Below are 15,532 nucleotides of genomic sequence, written 5' to 3' on the forward strand. Positions count from 1 at the left end.
CCACTCATTTGAGAGGTGCCACATAATCTAACTGGGCAGGGATTTTGTGTGCTCAATCTCTATTTTTCCAGTACTAGTACAAGATCTGGTAGATGGCAAGCTCTGAGCAAATGTTTCTTGGAAAATGACCAAAAGGAATGAAAGGTGAATAAGCCTGGTTGCCCATATTTAATGATAAAGTGGAAAGAATTTACAAGGATTTGGAGATGACACCAGACTGGGTAGGAATCCAAGTCCTTCCACTCTCACAGGCAAAATTTTTCTGATCTTCAGTGTCTTTTACTTGAGGAATATGGTAAGGATTAAATAAGTACTAAATTTTTACAGAGATTAGCATAATGTCTCCAGCAGATATGTATTGAATATTAAATGAATGACCACATAACGTTTATCATGTTTCATGTTTAAGGGGAGGTGAACAATGAGAGACTATGGACTCTGAAAAACAATCTGAAGGGTTTGAAGAGGTCGGGGGGTGGGAGGTTGGGGGAACCAGGTCGTGGGTATTAGAGAGGGCACTGCATAGAGCACTGGGTGTGGTACAAAAACAATGAATACTGTTATGCTAAAAAAAATGATTAAAATTAAAAAAAAGGAAAAAAAATAAAGCCAATTTTTAAATTAATTATCCTTCATACAAAATACCTAACCTAAGAGAACATTTAATAATTACTGTGAAGTTTTATATATAATATAATTTGTGATATATATGCTAACTCTTCTAGTGATACTTAACAAAAGCAAAAACAATGGTATCTACTGTTTACATACCACTTACCATGTATCTTGTAGGGTGCTAAGGACTTCTCATGGGTTATTACATTTCATCTTTACAACAGCCCTATGAGGGAGGTGCAGTTGTATCATTGCTTTACAGATGGATTAAGTAGTTGCACGGTCATATACCTAATTATGTGACAAGTTTGAGCTCTAACTCAAATCTTCCAAACAGCAAGTCCCAGGTTCTGAAGCTTTCTGTTGCTTTCCGCAAAAGCTGAGATTCTACAAACTGGCTCTTACTATTACTAATAGATTATATATGTATGTATGTATCTGAACCCAATGAAACTACACACACACGCCTTTTAAGTTTTATTTATATTTCTTAGTTCAAGAATTACACACTAGCCAACATTATTATATATTTACATGCTGAAACTGGCTGTAATAAGTTTAAATTCAAGAAAATAATTCTTATGTGCTACTCATTTATAATCCTCATTTGTTACTATCTCATGTATCCCAGAGATTTTAGTAGTCCTGTTTTTAGAAAGACATGAAAATAGATGCAATGATATTCACTTGTGTTTTGCATTTTCTAGCCATTGGAAAATGTGCATTATGTGCATATTAAGAAAGGCTACAAGGTAATTAGTAAGGCTGATAATCACTACATTGTGAAGAAACTAGAATATCATTTTTTATAAAAGGACAATTCAGAACTGTGCAGGGACAATATTCATAACAGAACTATTTAAACACCCATGCAAATAAAATTTTGAAAATGCTATGGAATTTAAATCATTTGCAACTTTGTTTGAAATAATTATGCTTAAAGTGACCATGGTTGAACTCAAATTACTGAACCGAAAAGGAAGAGATACAAGCTGATGGAACTCTCAACTTGTTTCAGGTGGTATAAGGACACACACATGGGCATCAGATTAAGGGACATTTGACAGGAGAGAAGACAGTTGGTTTTGAAAGTTAAAAAACACAAAGTTTTGTCATCATTTTGGATCTATTTATGTTTATCACAAAAGAACTTTTCAAAGCAAATTAAAATCTGATGTCAGAATTTTGCATATATCCACAGAAATGTGTTATTTTAATTTTCAAATAACTAATAGATTATTTAAGGATGTTGCTGCTTTTTTTTTTTGATGATTTCTTTAGGGCAGTATCTTAATTCACGTTCTGTTGGCTCCTTACTAGTTTTTACAATGTTCTTAGTGTATTTGGAAAATATTTTTTAAACCTTTGGTGTAAAGCAGTCTTTTTTTTTTTTTAAATTTTCTCCCATTTTTCCTTTTTTCTTTCCTTTTTTGTTTTTTAATAATTCTGGAGTCTTTGGTTAAAAGGAATAATACTATCTAAGGACAAAATGCTATTATTAAAAAAAAAGTCTGTGTGTATTATGTGTAATAAATTTCTGGAACAGGTATGAATAATAAGCACTTTTATTTCCTGTAGTGCCATCAATATAAACTTTTACTCTTTTAAAATTGAGATTTAAGTTACAACCTTTGGTTTCTTGAACTCTGACATATAAAAAACTCTACCAAGTTATCAATGATCACTTCTGCTTTTTCCATTTCTAAGGCTATCTCTTGGTTGTTACATTGAATACATAAACACTACAGCATTTCCCATAAAGGGGATGAAAGTGGGAGCAAGTGAGCAGAAAGTGAGAGTATGTGTGTTTGAATGTGTGTGTGTGTGTGTGTGTGTGTATGTGCATGCACGTGTACATGTGTGTGGCTGTGTGTGTGACAACAAATTGAAACCCTTCTGTCTGGGATCCCAAACCATTTATGCAAAAGGGTGTTTAAATTACTCTGCTGGGGCACTGCAGTAACTGTACTTAGTAAAAAATAAATAAAAATTAAGAAAAAATTAAACAATTATTTGTATCTATTGACTAGTCATTTACAGCATGTTGAATTATTTACATAATATTATAACACATGAACTTAAGCCATAAACAGAATTAGCACGTTGCCTTACCATAAAATACAAATTAGAAGTTAAAAATATTTAAGAAATCTGTTTTAATATTTACACACGCTCAGTGAAAGTTATGGTTGCTCACATTACATGGACTCTGTACACTTAGCAAAATGGCATGATTGCTACAGTTAAGAGTATTTGCCCTAACCAACATGGTGGGGTTTAGTTATTTTTTTTTTTTTTACCTCCTTCAAGGAGGAATTTTTTTTTTTAATCATTTTCTGTTTTCTTAAGACTTTGTTTTTAAATCACCAATAGACAATGTTATTTGTTTCCTTGAAAAAGAGAGCAAGTAGACAAGCAATGTGAGAACTAGTTAATTCCCGATGTTCTGAGGTACAGTACTATTGTAGTGTCAAACTGTGCAATGGTTCATAAGAACTGTAGGCATTGATCTGCTGATAGAGAAATGCTCAGGACCCTGTATTACTAGTTTCAATATGTTGATTTGTTGGCTGCCAATTAAAAATACTCATACACTGGTTTAATGAAGGAAATAAAACATATTAGCTTACTCCTTTTGTTTTCCAACATATGAATGCATATATATGTATGTATGTTTACATGGATCTATATATACACATATATACATAGTTATGTTGTAAGACCTGTCTTTATTGATTGTTTTGCTATTTTTGTTGTTGAGGATGAATTTAATCATAAAACTGGAACACAGTTACCTATCAAAAATGGAAATTTTGTTAGTTGCCAATTTAGTGCAGGTCTTGCTTAAAATGAACATGATTCATTTTCCCACTGCATTCCACTGAACTTTCTCTATGTGTTGTGCTTTTTTATAAGCTGACAGATTTTTGTGTTCCTAATGCTAGAATGTAAAGTCTTTTGGTTTATAAACCGTTTTTATTATTATTATTATTATTTTTACTTAGCACTGCTTTTGAAGACATGAGAAGAGAAAAGGTCTAGATGGCACTGCTTAAGTATTTTCCCCTGTTATTAAATTGCAGTAGAAAGAATTGTAACATTCCTTATGCAAACACATGATTATGTTGCATGAGTTTTCAATTCTGAAAATGCATTTCATACCTACTAGCAGTCATGTACAATATATATATACAGATTGAGATCAAAGGTTTCATTTAGACTGTGCATTTTAGAGTCAGAATTTGCCTATGAATTTCACAAAGATGAAAAACACCTTAATTGCTGGCTATCTGGCTGTTTCATAATCAAAAGAAAACTATATATATATATGTATAAAGTGATAGTAATACCATATCAGAATTGCCAAAACACATTTTTGTGGTCCTTAAATTTAACCACTGGATATCAAGCTGACTGGTCTTCAAAGATTTATGAGATCTAGCACCCCTCCCCAACCCGCCCTCAATTTGGTGACTACAATCCAATTCAACAATAAAAATATAGTTAAAATTAAATTCTACATCTACTGATATCTCTGGGCAGGATGAATCAGTCGTTTCTACCTATGTGGTTATTGAATGCCAATATATGAATTTTGCTCTAGAGCATCTGTGTCAAGCTCCCATGTTTCTCCTTTTTCTGTTTTGTTTTGTTTTGTTTTGTTGTCACTGTGAGCAGAAATGAATCCCTGGTCACATGCTTTTGAGGCTCATGTTGCAAAGTTTCTTGTCTCACTTTGATCTAGATTACTGTGGTGACTTCCCTGGACATTGAAATTTTGTTGTAACCATAAATGACAATATCAAGGATTTTTATGGCTTTTATGATAATTGCAGATAAGAGCCCACTTCTAGACTTGGGGCTCTAAGTTGTCTCTAGAAAAACCTTTCCAGAATGGAATTTGGAGTTGTGCACCTGAGTTATCAATATGCTCCTTCCTGATATATGTTACTCAAACTTTAACCCCTGGCAACAAGGGACAGGCACCTTTATTAGAGTGATGCCCCAAAATGATTGCCTAGGAGAAATCGTGTCCCTGGAGAAGCTTGAGGAATTTCTACTCTGAGCCCATGGGCAGAAACTTAGTTGGCTTCTGCCCAAAGACCATTCTCAGAGATGTTCAAGTGTATAATCAAAAAATAAAGGCCAGAGTTCCCTTTGCTGGTGAAGGAAAAAAAAAAAAAAAAAAAAAAAAAAAAAAACCTCCCATCTTAGAGAAAATTTAGAAAGCTGAATGCTAAACACATTTTTACCTCCTCTCTCTGAAAATTGGAATAGGAGGGCATCAAAACTCTGTCATACTCCAAGCTGCTGAATTATCAGGGGGAAAAGACCATACATTTAATCCACAGGCAAATACTGGCCTTGGCTACTATGCACAATTAGGGATGTTACTTTGAAAAATAAGTGTTTTTTGTTTTTAAAATAGAAATAGCAAAGTCATCCTCCAAGAAAAAATTCAATCAAATCAAACTTTAAGGATAAATTAGCGATTCACTATTTTCTCCAAGAAAAGCAAAGTATGAACCTCAAATTGATAGAAATAAAATATATTAGCTTATTCTCTTTCCTGTCTTACATATGAATGCATATGTCCAATTAGTATAGAAAGAATCACACTGACATAATTCAAAAATTGAATAAAAAAAATATATCATTCCTGCCTATCAGTTACATATTTTTCTATAATATCAACTGAGGCTCATAACATTCATCATGTTAATGTGGATTTGTTGTTATCCTATGCTACACTACTTTTCATATTTTCTTTCATTAGGTCAGTTGCAACATACACTATGTAAGTACCCTTAAAAAGTCAAACCCAACAAACCCACAAACTAACTACTTGTGCACATAATCCTTTAAGTATTGTTTGCTATGAAAAATACAAAGGTGAATTTCACTGCACATAAGGAAATGTAGTTCAATCAATCTCTTCAAAACCTTACTTTGTCTGTCTCCTAAGAATATAATCAGGATTTCAGAAACAAGAAAAGCTGGAAAGGACCATTAATCCTTTAAAGAAATGAACAAATCCTTCTTTTGAAATACCCTATTAAATTCAGAAATAAACTTACAGGGAAATGTTGTAGAGACAGCTGACATTGTCTGAGAGGATCAACTTGTTTGCTAGCTTTGTCTGTGCTCTATGTTAGTGTGTTTGAATGACTCGCAATCTAACCTACATCTAAGATACTTCTAATTTTGCTAACTTTTCTATTTTGTGGTTGTCTTTTGATTAGATAAACTATAAAAACTTCTTTAGATCTGCTATCAAAAGCTTGTGAAGTTGGGGAAAAAGTCTCTCTCACTGGACCTTTTGCCATGTACAAAATATGTATAAACCAGATGCTGCGTGGGGCTGATAAGGGTCATGCTGCTCATTTGCTTTAATTTTGTTACAACAGTCACTTCTGTTTCCACTCTGCTCTGGATTATTAACTCTTATTTTAACCACTGAGGAAATAGCTTTTTAGAAACATTTCTTGGCCACCATGCATGATAATGTTCAGCAGTCCCATTTCTAACTGTCACAATGGAAGACGTCAGTGTTGACTCCCTACACTCAAGCAGAGACTGGCCAAATTGGTTACCAAGTCTCTGTCTGCAGTCTCCGTATCCTGTTTGAACTATGTGAGAACCTTCTGGAATCTAGTGGGAATTATCTTCCCATGCCACCATTATCACTTTAATAAGACCAGGCATAGACCATCTTCAGTAAGCATGTTTGCATGGCATTGCAAATAATGTTTCATAAGCACGGTGCCATCTCAACAGCATGCCAACATTAGAAATGAAGATGGGGAGTATCTGGGTATGACCACTTCTCATAAAAATGACTGGCAATGCTACTGAGCTCTCTAAGAATATCTTCTAAATAATTGCCCTCTATATAGCCTGCACACTAAGCAGATAAAGTGGAACACTCAGACACAGTCTTGCCAACATGTGTACAAATCACTTGCATTTCAACTGGAAAACCACAAGGACCTAGTGTTTACTTAGCAGAAGCAACCCAAATGGTATGAAATGGACCACAGGATAGGCCAGCAACTAAGGTATTTTAGCATCACTTTTGTCCTGGATTGATGTGTTTTCCAAGTCCTACATCAGGCTGTACAACTGGTTTGAGGAGGAATCTAGTCCTTGCTTCCCATGGGAGGCTATGTTTTAGTTCACATAATAAAGCCAATAGACGATGTTGAAGAAGGAAAAAACCACTGGGAAGAATATGCGGGACCACCGATCTATGGCATTCACATCAGTCAAGTCGGGGATGGTGATTTTCAGTTGGGAGGCACGTCTCCGCAGGCGGCTTTTCTTCTGTGCCACATGTCGTTCCAGGGCATTTCGGCCAAAACTATGCCTGGGCAAGCCGGCTTTCCGGTACTGGATGCTGGTGGCATCATAGGCCAGCATTGTGCTCCTGGGGTCTCCAAGTCCCATCACAGCCTCAGATGTGGCCATTTCATTTTTTATCTCAAGAGTGCTCAGTAAGATGTTCTCATGTGGGTCCATCTGCAAGGAAGAAGAATCAGAAATGATGATCAAAACGGGAACCCTTTATTGGTGCTAATTATAGAAGGCACTATGATATGTGGGCTAGGTTGCATTTATCAGAGTGGCTAAGAGAACTGGTTTTGAGATTACATGATCTGAGTGGGATTACAAACAGATATGGCTCATCATTTGACAACCATCATGGCCCCCAAATCTGTGTATCATTTAGAGCCATTTGAGATCACAGGATCATCAGGTTATGCTCTGAGATGAGAATATAGCTTGATCAAAGCTAAAGTCTCACAGTTTAACTATCTCATAGATATCTTCTAATGGGTTCCTAATGGGTATAATTTTGAGGCTCAAAAATCAGAGGTACTCTGACATTCACCATGCTAATGATCATCTTTCCAAAGACCTGCCAATTACCCAGTTGTTTCAAAGTGGTCATTCAAGAGATGAAGAAGGAAGAGGAGCATACTGGCTGGGTGTGTGGGTTTGGGAACCAGGTGTCTGGGTGTAAATCTTGGTTCTGCCACTTACTACTTAAATGACAGTGGATGAATTCCTAATTTGAACAGTGGCTCCATCACTGTAAGCTACACAAGCTTCAGTTTCTCCATCTATTAAATGATATGACAGTGCAACCCTAGAGGATTTCTGTAATGACATCATGATATCATAGACTGTTGCTAGTACCATTTTCATTGCTTCTACTTAGGGGCATACAGAGAAATAGAAGTCATGACACTATAAAAAATTTACAGTTCTGATATGAATATATACAAAATTAAACTGTGCTAGGTATGAAATAGTAGTAAGGGGTTAATTACTGAATTGTGCTCATAATAATAGCTTAATTACAGATGAATTCATGATAAAACCAGAACTAAAAACAGTAGATAACAGTTGCTATATATGCCAGAGACATTTTCAGGTAACATCATTTGATTATGATTCTTAATACCCACAGTTAATACCCACAGATACCACCTTAAATTTGCTATGTCAATATAAAGAGGGTAAAAGAAGAGTTTTGACAATAGCAACTCAGGCATCATGTGTTGTGCCAAAATGCAATAACACTCAGAACAACAAGGAACTTGAAAATTAACAGCTGGGCAAACTGTGTCTGGACAAGGGCTGAGTGGGGTGAGGGATTGACTTGAGAGGGGAGGGAGGGAGGCAGGTTTCAAGAAGAAGAGAGTCAGTCCAAAGCTGGTTATACTGAGAGGAATTCTGGGCCTAGGGAGTAGAATTAAGGTGGCCAGTAGATAGGGTGACCCTTTTCTCTCTCGGGTGATTTCTACTTGGCTAAGCTAAAAGAAAATAATGAACACTGACATCGTGATACCTAAATATTAAATGACCGTGTAAAGTTTTTTTTTGTTTGTTTTGTTTTGTTTTGTAAAGAAGGAGAGATTTGTGTGTCTTATTTTTAAGAGTTCTCAACTGCTATAGATAATAAAACCTAGATGCAACACATTATTATTAATAACAGAGTACATTTATTTTGGTGGAGAATCAGGATATGCCAATTGCCAGTGAAATTTCTGAAATATAAAATAAAAGAAAAATGGTCAATAGTAGATAATGATGATATATGGAAGCAAGGGATATAACCAAACACTTAACTGGAAGATAAAATGTTCTGTGCTTCATGAATTATGCAGAAGATAAAAGTAAGCCTGCTAAGATTATATACTAACAATTAACTTTCAAATGTGGTTTAATGACCCTGTATTATAAATTAAAATCTAAAATCTCTTGAGAAATAAAAGCTATAAAATACACTAGAACCTAGTAATTGACCAATTAATCTCTGTCCACTGATTAGACATTCAGTATGTTTGGTTTATGGTAGTATTTTGCTTAGTGGACATATAAGTTTCTAAGATTTGTAAATGAAACCCAATAAATGTTGAAACACTTCTGTCAAGGAAGGGCCAGGTAATGGCTTTAGTGATAGATCCAATGGCCCCAGGGAAGAAAGCAAATATTCAAAGGCATGTACCAGGTACCAGGGTTTTGTGGAAACTCTTGCTGAAGGCTCACAACCATCTTTTGAAAAGGAATTCTTTCCTAGGTCATCAGTGAAGGTGTTCACCAAATTTCACAAACTCACATATTTACTAAATGATAGAGGTGAAACCCAAACCTTGATCATTAGAGTGCACAGCATGGAGGAGAGAAGTAGGACTTCACAGACCTCAAGGAAATTGAAGCTGATGGACGAGGGGTACCTAGCACCCTCATTATTTCAGACTGGGTGCTTATTTTCTGTTCTCCTCTGGGTTGTTAACTCTTATTTTTACTACCTGGAAAATAACTGAGTAGCAAAATTTCTTTGGCCACTATGCATGACAATGTTCAGGAGTCTCCCTGTCTCTAAGCACCAGGATATTTGCTTTTCTATTGAGTTATCATATTGAGAATAGTTATGATTATCTATCAGACTTGGCTGAGGTAAAAATACAAGTCAATAATAATAAGCATTATAAAAGTAACAGGAGCATGGCAACCCTTCTGGGTCCCCTCCCTCTTTGGGAGTTTTATGCTATCACCTTACTATCACTCAATAAACTGCTTTGCTGTCCACATAAATAAATAAATAAATAAATAACAGGAGCAGTGGACTCTTATTATGGAAACTTTGTTCTAAGTTGGATAATTCAACTGATTTCAGTGGGTTTCTGTTTTGTTATCTATGAAATTCATTATTTGTTAGATTATTCTTGAAGCTTTATCTATTATTTACTTATTTATATTTTTATAAAGATTTTTATTTATTTATTTGAGAGAGAGCACACGAGGGGATATGGCAGGCAGATGGAGAGGGAGAAGTAGACTCCCCACTGAACAAGCAGCCCGATGTGGGTCTCAATCCTGGGACCCTGGGATCGTGACCTGAGCCAAAGGCAGATGTTCAACTGACTGAGCCACTGATGTGTGCCTATGATCTATTTTTTAATAAAAAATTCAAAGAAATATATCTATGGACCTCTAATGTGTGTCTGGCACTGTGCCAATATCATCACAGTGGTGAAGAAGATGGCATTTCTGCTGGCCTGGCTGCTGGTCCAATAACAGTCTCCGGAAAGAATACTTAACTTGGAGTCAGAAGATTGGAATTCTGGCTGTTCTGTTATTTTTGACCTTGGAAAAGTGATTCATTCATTGATTCATTCATTCATTCATTCATTCATTCAGATTTTATTTATTTATTTGAGAGAGAGAAAGAAAGACAGAGTGGAGAAGGAGCAGAGGGGGAGGGAGAGGGACAAGCCAACTCCAGGCTAAGGGTGGAGCCCAATGCAGGGCTCAATCCCCAGAGCCTGAGATCATCACTTGAACCGAAACCAAGAGTCAGAGGCTTAACTGACTGAGCCACCCAGGTGACCCTGAAAAGTGATTTAATCCCTTGAAGCTAGTTTTCTTCAACTGTGAGAATAGAGTTTTGAGAGATTAACTGAGATAGGTATGTGGGAAGGACTTGGGAAACAGAAGTACCAGGCAAGCAGATTGTCATGACAGGGGATAAATGCAGGGGATACACAGATGCTAGTGGGCTGGGAAAATAGATTAAGTAGCTATGCCTAAAAAAACAGTAAGGATATCGCTCTTGCGGTGTGTGTGGAGTAGATACAGATGATGAGCTTTCTGTAGGTAAGCATCATCATCTCAGCACTGCTGGAGATCTGCTCAGGCTGAAGTGGGGGAGGGGTAGGGGGGAGGGGGTGGATTGGACCTGTGCATTAGGTTATAAGGTGCTGGTCCTCAAAGTTGTGCTACATTAGGATACTTCAACCTCAAAATCTGACTGCCTGGATAGTCTCAGTTAAGGTCACTAATAGTCAAGGAATACATGAACTTGAATTAAAAAACAAAATAATGCTTTTCCAGAAAACTCTCAGCCTTGACCATGGGGCTGTAAAGTGGAGAGATATATTTCTAATTTATTTCCCAATTAACAGGAACATGGAGGAGGCAGCTCAAACAGGTTGTAGTTTATTAGGTTGTACCTCAGAGTTAAGCCCTGAGACACTGCTCTGATTACCCCACCTTGTCCTTCTCTGAAAGACAAGTTTTTCTCACCATTTTCTCATGTCCTATCTAAAGCCTTCCAGGTAATGCCGACCTTTTTACTTGTCTCCTCAGAAATGAGCTGCCTCCCTTCCCTGGCACCACACCATAGCATCCATTTCCCCAACTTGCCTTGGAATCACCAGTTCTGAGGACTTCTTCTTTTTTTTTTTTTTTTTTTTTTTTTAGGTACACAATCATGGCCTAATTAACACCTGGAACTGTGTCAGTTTTCTACTAAAAGGGAAGATACAGTACAGTGTTTCCAAGTTCTAATTCTGGACTCAGACAACCCAGGGTTTGATTCTGGGTTGAACCGTTCACTAGTTTTGAAACCATGGGGAGATCATTCAACTTCTTTGAGTTCATTTTTCTTATAGGTAAAGTGGGGGAAAATGCCAACATCCGTCTCCTGGAGTTGTTTGAGAGGACTAAATAAGATAGCCCATGCAAAACACTTAGGACGCTTTGTACGAGCTAAACACTCAAAAACTCATGACTGATCTTGCTTTTAAAAAGCAATCAATATTCATTAAATGAATACATTTGATCTTCCACTGCCATTCTTGTTTTTAATGCCATGGAATATATGAGCAAACCAGAGCTTTGAATTCATCAGATTATTTAATTTTGCTTTGATTAGTGGCTTCTGTAAAGGGCTGAGAACAATGCTTAGTACAAAGTAAACACTAAACATGTTTTTGTTATAATGCATAATACATTTATTAAATATAATAAATAAGTCTAGGCTGAGTTACTTCTAAATGTTGAGGTGAGATGAATAGCAGCTGCCTTTCATTTCATAGGTGGAGAGGGGGCACAAGTCTTCATGGATTCACAGATCCACCAGCATCCTCCTGAACACCAAGGAAAACAGCCCTGAGGCCAGGGCCAAAGAGGGAGCTGTCTCCATTGCTGGTGTGGCAGAGCAGGTAAAGGGTCTGGCTTGTCTTTCCTCATGGCCCTTCAACATTCCACCGTAATGCTCATCATTAGGATCATCTGTTTAATATTTGTCTGCCCCACCAGACTACACTTCTTGATAAAGGCAGAGACGAGGTCTGTCTCTTTCATCGTTGTATCCCCAAGCACTTGGCATGGTGCCTGGCACATAGTAGGCTCAATAAATAATGCTGACTGAATGAAATTAATTTTGTGACCCTTAGTAACTCAATTCCTCTGTGAGTCATAAATAAGGTGGATTTTGGGGGGCCTGGGTGACTCACTTGGTTAAGGGTCCGACACTTGGTTTCAGCTCATGTCATGATCTCAGGGTCCTGAGATCAAGCCCCACATGGGGCTCCATGGTTCTCAGCTCCGGCTTTGCTTGAGATTTCTTTCCCCCTCCTTCCCACCCCCTGCCAGCCCGCTTTTCCCACTATTTCTGTGCACATACACTTGCTCTATCACTGGCTCATTCTAAAATGAATGAATGAATGAATGAATGAATGAATAATATCTTCTTAAAAGGTGGATTTAATTTTGTAATACCAGTCTGAAGATTGGAACTGCCTGAGACTACCTCTCGAATTCCTTTTCTGCTCTAAGGTTTTGCTCTTGATTTATATAGGTCTCTTGCTGGAGTGTCATGTTCAGGTACCGGAAATCTGGAAACAGATTTCCCATAGTGCCCTGGCCATTTACATGATGGATGCCTCGTTCTTACCCCAGAGAAGGGAGCTTAGTGAGTAGCCACTTGAAGCCAGGACTAATCATATCACATATTGACCTCTCAGTTATCCCAGTGGCCCTGTGGGCCAGTTACTGATCTCATATTCAGAAAATAAAGCACAGAGAAGTTAAGAAACCTAACATATGTTCACACAGTGAATTGGGGCAAGAATTAGAACCTGGTCTTTTTGGGGGCCCCTGGGTGGCTCAGCTGGTTAGGTGTCTGCCTTCGGCTTGGGCCATGATCTCAGGGTCCTGGCATCGAGCCCTGCATCAAGCTCCTTGCTCAGAAGTGAGTTGTTTCTTCCTCTCCCTCTGTGCCTCTTTCTGCTTGTGCTTGCTTGCTCTCTATCAAATAAACACAATCTTCAAAAGAAAAAAAAAAAAGAATCTTGTCTTTTTTACTGTGTTGTGCTGAGGTACAGCGGTAGCCCCCAAACCCATGTGTACTCTACAGCTCATCAAAGAGGGCCTTCTCAGTGCATGATAGGGGCAAGTCATCTGAAGGCCTGCAAAATTTTCCTTAGTGAGGAATAAATAAGAGTGTCTGTATTTACATATGTCACAAAGATGACAGCTGTTGTAAAATCTTAACTGCAATGCTTTCACCTAAGTAGAGTAGACATCTGTAGTCTGACTATTCATCAGCCCTCCCAGTGACAATTTCTATCTAGGAACCACCACTCTCAGTATCTCTTTGGTGTGGTGGATGGTATAGTCTGTTTCAGTGGTTTCCAAACTTGAACATGCATCAGAATCCCTCGGAAACCCCATTAAAACATAACGGTCTCTGGGCCCCACTCCCAGAGTTCCTGTGTTAGTATGTCTGGAATAAGGCTCGACAATCTGCATTTCTAACAAGCTCCCAGGTGATGCCAGGTTGTGGGGCTGAATTCACAGTTGGAAAATTATCAGTCTATTGGAAGCAGCAGAAGGGCTTGACTTTAAATAAAAAAGAAGCAGAGGCCTTGAGAAGTGAAGAAAAAGCTGAAGTTCTGACCACAGTCTACACCACCACGTTGAAAAGCAGCTTTCATAGAGAGCATATGTGACCTCCATTTATTATTTTCTGGAGGTAGGCACTGTAGTAAGGGCTTTACACTTACTACATTTTTTTGTAATAAGTGTAATAAGTAAAGGCTTTACACTTAATATTACAATTATAATATTTCACTTTGGACAATAACCCTATGAGAAAGTTATTTCTGATATTCTCATTTTGAAAATGAGAATTTTCAAATGAAAGAATCCAAAATTCTCATTTTGGATGATTAGTGATCTGACCAGAGTTGATATGGAATGTATTAGCACTTCTTCTATTTGTTCCAAGGTTCCTACTTCTAATGATCAAACAATACAATTGCATATCTTGAGACTTTCTTCAATGCCATCTTGAAATGCCATCTCTGTATTGGGGTGTATTTAGGTGCAGACATTCCAGAAAATGGAAAGAATAGCAATTGCCATGTGATTTAGCTCATCTTTGAAACTGGGTCTCCACACAAACCTTTCCAGGCTCGCCCAGGTGGATTTCCTAATTGCCTTTTTCTTCACTTGACCAGTGAGACACAGGAGAAAACACTAAACTCTTTTTTTCTGATTAGGATATTAACAAGACCTAGCTTCCCTTACCAGAAAGATCATGTAGCAATCTCTACTGCTCTGGAAAACATAATAAAATACTTATCAAATTTTCATGTCTTGGCATTTTTATTTACTCAAGCTGTGAGAAATTTGTTGGTAGCAGTTAAAACGAGAGAGAAGGAAGCAAAAGTAAATGAAGGGAAAGAAAAGGAAAAGAGACTAGTGAATAAACTGTCATTCTCTGCAGATAAATTGCTTTAGCAAGAGCTATGCCAAGGCCTTGTTTTAGTCCAAGAATCTATACTGTTTGCTTTCTCATCTTGAACTTTAACTCACAAGTGCCCCTTCCTGACCACAAGGGTTTTTGGAGAGACCCTATTAAGCAGGCCAGTATGAATAAAGTCTCCTGTTTTCCATTCAACAATCCCTCTGAAAATTGTGCCTTACCTGGAGTTATTTTGCTTATCAATCAAGAAGGAAATGCTGAAATTTTGGGAAACAGACTGATTTATTTACTCCAGCATTCCAGAGCCTCCTGTGAATGATCCTCTGTGAATAAGGCAGTTTGCACACTGATTGATTCAGTCATTCTATTGGGCAGAAGGATGGACTTCTCTGCTGACTTATTTCCCAGACTGACCACTGTGCTGATGGTTCAAACAAGGGTAAATTCATGTTAAACGTTGGGATTCAGAGGTTTTCTCTTCCTTCTTTCCATTTCTCATCCCAACATTTTTTTTTTTTTTTCCCATCAAGGAACAGAACATGCTTTGGTTAACAGAGTTCAGTTTTGCTTTAAAGGTATCACATTAGACAATGAGGAGCAGACGTTATTTTTATATAATTTGTGAATTCCAGTTATAGTTTCAGGTTTCTTGCTCCCTTTTCGGCACCTTTCCCATTGACAGATGTGTCCTCTGGAAGAATGTCCTTGTCCTATAATCTTATACAGAAAAACAAATCACATCCTTTGGTGGCCCAGCAGCATTGCACACTTATCTTGGGAAGTGAGAACGGGTCTCTTTTAAATCCCGGTTCACCACTCCTATCATCAAGAGAAGAGTGAGAAATTGCAAAA

General features: G+C 37.4%; 1 protein-coding gene across 3 annotated transcripts in view; it reads right to left on the reverse strand.

Moving 5' to 3' along the window:
* Positions 1 to 1,883: 1,883 nt before the first annotated feature.
* The window catches only part of GABRB2 (gamma-aminobutyric acid type A receptor subunit beta2), a 250,909-nt gene continuing 237,260 nt past the window's right edge, over positions 1,884 to 15,532 (reverse strand). For all 3 annotated transcript variants that reach the window (XM_047731275.1, XM_047731277.1, XM_047731276.1), the window contains one exon: positions 1,884 to 7,134. In XM_047731275.1, the coding sequence (XP_047587231.1) occupies positions 6,787 to 7,134 (348 nt within the window). In that variant the 3' untranslated portion in view covers positions 1,884 to 6,786. The remainder of the gene's footprint in view (positions 7,135 to 15,532) is intronic.

This window comes from Lutra lutra, chromosome 5 (genome assembly GCF_902655055.1).
Source record: "Lutra lutra chromosome 5, mLutLut1.2, whole genome shotgun sequence".
Lineage (NCBI taxonomy): Eukaryota > Metazoa > Chordata > Mammalia > Carnivora > Mustelidae > Lutra > Lutra lutra.